The sequence below is a fragment of the Lingula anatina genome, chromosome 6 (assembly GCF_051362555.1).
Source record: "Lingula anatina isolate TDL-2025a chromosome 6, LinAna3.0, whole genome shotgun sequence".
Classification (NCBI taxonomy): domain Eukaryota; kingdom Metazoa; phylum Brachiopoda; class Lingulata; order Lingulida; family Lingulidae; genus Lingula; species Lingula anatina.
In genome coordinates, this window is record NC_141772.1 from 8,166,698 (window position 1) to 8,174,527 (window position 7,830).

The window sequence follows — 7,830 nt, forward strand, 5'->3', positions numbered from 1 at the left end:
ATAATAAGATTTTGTCTACTTCTTTATTTCAAGGTAACATTAAAACGGGTGTACACTTTTTACACATCTATAAGGTGAACTAGTCGGACATAAAATATACCACAATATTTAACATAAGTCAGAGTGATAATTTTTTTCCATTCTTCAAAAATAACACGATGAAGATGTCACCGCCATAGTTGCCAAGTTCCAATCAAGACGGGTATAGCATTAGCCATATTTAAAATGTCCACATTTTCATTACAGGGTCAACCTGGAGGGGGGTTGATCAACCCCCCTCCAGGTTGACCCTGGAGAGGGGTTGATCAAGACACCACAACTCCACCACCTTTATCAGTAATAGTCTGTCCCCATACTTTAACACTGACTCTGTGCTACATGTGATCCCAAGTAATTATGTCAGTACTCATTTATGTTAAGATTCATGAACTTTTAAAGCTAAACATGAAGGTTTTTAAACATACACACAAGAACACAATCTTTTAGCTGAGAAAAAAGTAAAACTCCAAGTGGTTGCGATACAATTTGCCTTTTTCAATCATACTACTAAAGATTCAGATGCCGAAATGGTCTGGTTCACACCTAGCGAGTCTGGTTCCTGATCAATGGCAGCAGTCCATAATCGTCTTCTAAATCAATGCTCTCATCAAGCACTCCAAAGTATCCTAACTTCTGGGTAACCTTGAAAAATAAAGAATTTATTTATCAACATTCCATAGCAATTCAGTTCTTTGCAAAAAAAATTTCACTCCCCCCCCCCCCAAATTTTTCTAAGTCCACTCAGTACTGAAAAATGTAAATGTGGAAAATATTGTATCTGAAACAAGGCAGCAAAGCTGTCAAATGTACAGACAAAAAGCAGGAAATAACTATGCACAATAAAGGCTACTGTCAATTCTGATGCGAAAGTACGTTATGTTAAACTGCAAATTCAACATCAAATTTTAATTATGCTCAACAGGTATTACCAATGTAAGTAAAATGTGTAACAAGTATAAGGCTTCAGGCCCATGGGAGTTCAAATTCACACTTTGAAAATGTATAACTTCCAAAAAAAGAAGCCAATTAGACTGCTTTTCCAACTCAGGCTGCGTTTTAATCCTGTATTTCTTTTTTGAAAGTTTAGCAATCATAAGTAACATGGTTTTCCCATAATGGTCATCATGGCAGCAGCACCCAAAATTGTTTTCTTCTATTCTGATGCAATATTACATAATGGTTAACAGCATAATGACAATCAATTTTTAATAACAAAATATACGTATCATGGATTTTCAGAAAATGTGACTAGCATGGGTCTTCAAGCCTATGGAACTTCGAAGTAACACCTTGAAAATGCCAATTTGTGAAAAATTAAATTTTCACGAAAAAACTGTTTAACTGGCAGAAAGAATTACCAAACAGATTGCATTGCCTACTGAAGCTGTATTTTAGTCCCATGTTTCTTTCCTGTAAGTTTGAGAACAGTAAGTGACATGGTTTTTCTTAAATGGTCATCATGGGAGCAGTGCCCAAAATAGGTTTTTTTTTCAAATTTTGATGCAATATTACATAATGTTTAACAGCATAATGACCATCAATTCTTAATAATAAAATAGATGAGATGGAAAAAATATCAATAGAGCAGTGTTAACTGTCCAATTTCTTCCATTCTGAGATTCTGAACATAGTGAATGATTGAATCTGACAATGATATGAGTTTATTTCCATTTTTGAAACTTTATTACACAATACACGATAACAAGTTTACCATCATTTTTACAAAATCAACTGACAATGTTGTATAGATGCAGGAAATGTCAAACAAACACTTTTACATATCTTATTAATTAAATAATGAAACTGTTAACATGCCTAAGAATTGAATCTGAGGAAATGTGAAAAAACAGCGTAACTTCTAAAATAATGGCTCGATTATGCTGATTTTTTAACTCAACCTGCGTTTTAGCAGGATTGACCACTCCTGTGAGTTCAATGACAATTGGCCAATCTGTTTTTCTTATATTGTGTTTACAATGTTGTATATATGCTGAAAAGTGAAACAAGACAGTGCTCACTGTTCTGAAATGTTTTTTTTTTTTATTTTTAACAATTTTTTAACATAAAATTAACAGTTTACTGCCATTTTTATATGATCAACTAAAAAAATTGATGAGATCGGAAAAATATCAATAAAACAGTGTTAAATGTCCAATTTCTTCCATTCTGAGATTCTGAACATAGTGAATGATTGAATCTGACAAACCGCAATGATATGAGTTTATTTCCATTTTTGAAACTTTATTACACAATACACGATAACAAGTATACCATTATATTTACAAAATCAACTAACAATGTTCTAAAGATGCAGGAAATGTCAAACAAACACTTTTACGTATCTTATTAATTAAATAATGAGACTGTTAACATGCCTAAGAATTGAATCTGAGGAAATGTGAAAAAACAGCATAACTTCTAAAAAAAAAAAAAAAAAAAAAAAAAAAGGCCCAATTATGCCGATTTTCGAACTTACCTGCATTTTAGCAGGATTGATCACTCCTGTGAGTTTAAAGACAATTGGCCAATCTGTTTTTCTTATATTGTGTTTACAGCGTTGCATATATGCTGAAAAGTGAAAAAAAAGCATAACTACTAAAATAGTGGCCCGATTATGCTGATTTTCGAACTCAACCTGCGTTTTAGCGGGATTGATCACTCCTGTGAGTTTAATGACAATTGGCCAATCGGTTTTCCTTGAAATGTGTTAACAGTGTTGCATATATGCTGAAAAGTGAAAAAAACAATAATGGCCTGATGATGCTGATTTTGCAAACTTGACCTGCGTTTTATGAATATTTATCAGCTCTGTAAATATAAAGCCAAAAACTAAAACTGCCTTCCACTTGTCGTGTTTACAATGAAAGTGCACGGCACCGGCATCGGCGACGACAGACGCAGGTGATGGCAATATGTACAGACACATCTGTCTGTACATAAAAATGTAAGTCATCTGGGTCCTTTCCACATAATGACTTTTAGCCTTCTTTGCTGCATTTTACTAAGAATCAAAAAGACCATTTATCTCTTCCTATTACTCCCCAGTCTTTTCACTAAGCCCAAAAAACTTAGAGTGATTGTCTTGACAGTTTTTTAAATTCACAATAGTCAATTTTAGATAAGTCAGCACCATTTAATGGAGAGTATTCTTGGATAATATGATCTTAAACAAAGATGACTTCATGTACAAGTCAGCTATTCAGTCTATCCCCACCCCCCAAAAAAGAAAATAAATAATAATAATAATAATAATAATAATAAAACAGAATTACTGCAAAATAGGCACTAAGTCAGCCCCCCCCCTCCCTACCAAGGGAAAAAAAAAACAATTCTGTCACAGGTTTTAAACCTCTATGACTATTTACACACCACAATATCCAAAATGTATTTTTTCACTGACCAAATATAAAGCTTTTTTCCTCACCGTATTCCATGTATTTTATTTAATTCACTTCTCACATGACTGTGGTAAGATGAATTTCCCTTCCTCCAAAGATCTTTGACCACCACAGTATGGTTGTACCCTGCAAGTTTTAGGTACAGTAAAGCTGCCTTCGTTTCACCTGTAAAGAAAGATAAACATACACTGTTAGCATGGAAAAACTAATGTATAACTGAAAGAGTGTAGTGTACATGTGTAAATTTACTGAGTTAATACTGAGGGCACCTTTTCCTGAAGGCATAATTGTACAGCAAAATACTGACTTCACAAAAAAAATATAAAAAAATAAAAAATTATTAATAAATAAATAAAAAAGTAAATAAATAACTTGAAAAAAATCCAATCAGGTTGGCTTTTTTAAAGGTACATACGAACCGAGCATCGCTGGAGCGTGGATTCCCAGTAACACATGTAAACCACTTCTACTAGATTCTTATGCGACTCAAATAAATTTGACATGCCAAGGGATAAACTGAATAGATCACTCGATCAGCCATGAAAGACCTTTAGACTGCTCCTTTCTTTAAATTTTTGGTTGTAAATTTAACCTACTTTCGTGACCTATTTTCCTGCCCCATTGACATACAGCTTAGAATGCCAGCAGAAAAATCAGTTCAAACATCATTTTCAGGTAAAATTAAACAATGCCTTTTGGTAATTCTCTTAGTTATACTACTTGAAACTATATGCTGGCATCTGGTTGGTTTTTGTGACAAAAATTGCCTTTGTATGCATCTTTAAGTAAAACTGTCCTTTAATCAAGTGAATCCAGTAAGGGCTAAGAATTATGATTTTCACCGTTTTCTCTCTATTGCATGACAAGGACTGTGCAATTTTTTTTTCAATTTCGATATAAGATCAGTGTTTACCGTGCATTCATAGGAGCAGCGTGAACGCTACGCTTAAATTCTCAGGTGCCCTGGTTTTAAGAAACAACACCTCAAAGGGCTAAATTGCAAAGTTCTTTTTTCTATCAAGCTACAACAAGAACACATTGCCTACCAATACAATAGTCACCTTATTTAAACTTACCATTTAAGTCTGGCTTGTTAAAACAGACATGATAATGACGCAGAAGCCACACTGCTACCCTGCTCCATCCTTCTGGCAAGGCAGACATGTTTTCCATTTTAAGTAATCCAGTTTGGTCAAAGGCTCTGGGCACCTGCTTCACGTCTACAGGTTCATTAAATTCATTCAAACAAAATTCCACAACTGGATAAGAAATGGCAAGAACTGGCATGATTCTTGCCGTGTGGGGACCACCAAGAATCATCCGTACAGCTGCTAAGAGCCCCTGAAATCCCAGTTTTTGGCAAATTTCATTCAAGCAATCTGCCTGGTCTTGAATACTATGGAGTTTGTAGAGGGTTGGTGGAATTTGCTTGACATATTTGTCAATTTTGGCTACTTCTAACCTTCCACACAACTTCACGAGATGTCTCATCCTATCCACATGTCCCTTGCCTTCATTCACACTATCTATTTCCTTCATTAGATTAGAGCCCAAACAACAATCTAGTATTCCACTGAAGTCTTCCTGATAGCCATGGCCCATCAAATGACAAGCAATGCTTATTAATTGGAAAGAGGCGGCATTTTCCCCCCGATTTTGTATTAAATCACTAATTTTTGTTAAAAAAGCAATGCTTGGCTTGCAATCCATTTGTAGGTGAGCATCAACTAAGTACCGAACCTCACCAATATCATGTGAATTAGCCATGAAGTTCTCAACAACTTTCAAAAGCATTTCATGATCAGAATAGCACATTTTTTTACTAGCAAAGGAGCTCAAGATAGCCACCTGCTGCTTTAATGGCAAAAGAGAAGCATGCTTCTTGAATAATTCAGCAAGTTCTGTAACATACTGCATGTAATGTTCTTTCAACTTCTGAAAGCTGATCAACTTCAAAATCCATTGAACTGACTCTAAAGCCTTTATCTTCTCCTCTTCAGGTTCATCACTAAGCAATGACTTTTGAAGAATCTTCAAAATCTTCCTTGAAATGTCCTTGGACACCAAATGCTGAACTTTAAAACAGAGTTGGACATATGCAAAAATGAAATTGGGTTTTAATTGTACGGCAATGTTTTCATTATAAAAATACCACAATTCAAGCTTTGGCAAACACAATGTAACATCTTTAACATCCACCCATTTTCCACCTTGTTCATGGGAAACACGAACTGCAACTTCAAAAAGTCTAAGAAATATTCCATCATCAGGTTCCTCCATTAACTCACTCACGATGTTCTTCAAGAAATAACGGATTTCTTCTTCAAAGTACTTCTGCTTATGTATTGCAGACAGGTATATGCACCAGAAAGAGAAATGAGTCTTAGAATATAAATCCCATTGTGGCCATAACTGAGACGAGCATTTCTCCACTTCCGCATAAAAGTGGAGGACTTCTGAAGTTGGACGAATTATGCCACCAAATAACAACAATCTGCTTAATGTCTTTGGGTTACTTTCCTTCATCAAACCCTTGTTGAGGATGGTTTGCAGGGCTGATGATAACCTTTCATCTTGCAATAAATGACCATTTAGGTGGGACGTAGGTGGTTCCTTCAAAAGACAGCAGACAGCCCACATATACCGTAGCACTCCGTCAAGGCTATCTGCACTACCTTCATTCTCGTAATCACGAATAATCTCTGCTACACTCCGTCCTTCGAGGTCCCACTGATTTTTTTCAAAACTGCGTTGAAGTGTTCTGATGAAGTGAAGGTCAGCTTGTGTTATTTTTGTGCTGTATGGTCGCTTAGTTCTTACGATATTTCTCTCCAACGACCAACCCCTACACATCTTCTGGGGGTTTTGGAGTTGCGCGACGGCACATGCACAGCATCGTGAAGGTTCAGCAAAACGCTTCGCTGTATTGCCAACATAGTTGTGTCTACTGCCTATACGGTAGAGATATCTCAGTGCCGAATAAAACATGATTCATAGTCCAGTTTCCCCGCACTGGACATGTCCACGAGGTCAGTCCCTGTTATGTGAATCGAGGATACAAGTCCCCGTGTTGGGCGGAAATGTACATGCGCATGCGTCACAAGAAGCAAGCTGACTGATGACGTCAACAAAGTGGGCAGCTGCTCTAGCTCCTGACTACTTCGATCAGTAACACCTCACTGACCTCATATCAAGCACGCTGGATCCGCAAGATGTTGCCTGGAATGAATTGGCATTATCAGCACCCTGACAGAGAGTTATAACATCTGCATAATAATAATAATAATAATAATAATAATAATAATAATGTCTTCTTATAGATTTTTAATAATTTATGTTTTTTAAGGTTTTAACAGTTCCACTAAGGCTGAAATTTGTATATAATAATAATAATAAATTGCCTGCGACAATTTTATCAAAATTCTGCTTCTTAACCTATCACTATACAATAGTAGCTGAATAGTCGTTTGTACGAATGATAATTAAGGGATGATGAATAATTTAATAAGCAGTATGACCTTTAAGTGGGAATTATATATGTTTTCTATGATTCTATCAGTTAAACATATATTAGGTGTGTATTTTGCTAGAGCTTCTGGCAAGAAATACTGAAAATTTCACAGTAAGGGCAACTCCAGCTAGCACTCGATCGTCTTTATTGGTTTGCAAATCATAAAATGAAGACAAGAATATGTGTGTGCTTAATGGGATAACTGGTTCCTTTCTATTCCTAGAGATTGCTTAGGGTCATTTTATGGACAAAATAAAGGAGATGAGCATATTTTTGTCAGAAAGAGAAAGGTATAAAATTGAGATTAGGCCAGGCAAAATTGAAAAGTTGCTCAACAAGCAACACTCTAAGTAAACAGGATGTGGTGATTATATTTATTTTTGTTTTCTATCAGTTAAAATTTGGATCTGTAAACTTTTTTTATTTTCCCCTTTTTTTTCGATCTAATTTTTTCTCTCTTTCTTATGTTTTCCTTTTTACCTTTTTTTGTAGGAGTAAGAATGGTCAAATTCAGAATGTGGGCAATTTTTAGCATGAAAGTGTTTCCTGGGGTCAGTACTTGGAGATAATAAGAGTTCCTTTTTATGTCCAAGGTCAGTAGTAAAAAATTATCAGTACCAAGGGTACCCCTTCTGTGTGAAAAAAATAGTGATGTACAGTATAAGAACTTGGACCTAAATAGAGAAGGTCTCTATTTACTAGTAGGTCCAAGATAAGAATGATCAAAAATAAGCGTGGTACTTAAATGTTTTAATTCTAGGCCATGCTTTTCGGAAAGAAAAAAATATCAAAAATTAAAACATATATCACCCATAAATATACAATTCTGTCATTCCAAAAGTGAAATGAATGGCATATTATATTAACGCAGTCCTAACGAGT

General features: G+C 35.3%; 1 protein-coding gene across 3 annotated transcripts; it reads right to left on the bottom strand.

Moving 5' to 3' along the window:
• Positions 1-9: 9 nt before the first annotated feature.
• LOC106178723 (uncharacterized) lies at positions 10-6,540 on the bottom strand. Of its 3 annotated transcripts, XM_087014601.1 has the most exons (4): positions 4,514-6,540; positions 3,464-3,602; positions 2,516-2,607; positions 10-681 (listed from the first exon to the last, which is right to left on the bottom strand). In XM_087014601.1, the coding sequence occupies exons 1-3, from the start codon at positions 6,423-6,425 to the stop codon at positions 2,589-2,591; spliced, it is 2,070 nt and encodes a 689-aa protein (XP_086870727.1). In that variant the 5' UTR covers positions 6,426-6,540; the 3' UTR covers positions 10-681; positions 2,516-2,588. The 3 variants fall into 3 exon arrangements, with proteins under 3 accessions (XP_086870727.1, XP_086870728.1, XP_013417475.2); XM_087014602.1 differs by lacking the exon at positions 2,516-2,607 and having other exon boundaries at positions 3,440-3,602; XM_013562021.2 differs by lacking the exon at positions 2,516-2,607 and having other exon boundaries at positions 4,514-6,539.
• Between the last annotated feature and the right edge of the window lie 1,290 nt (positions 6,541-7,830).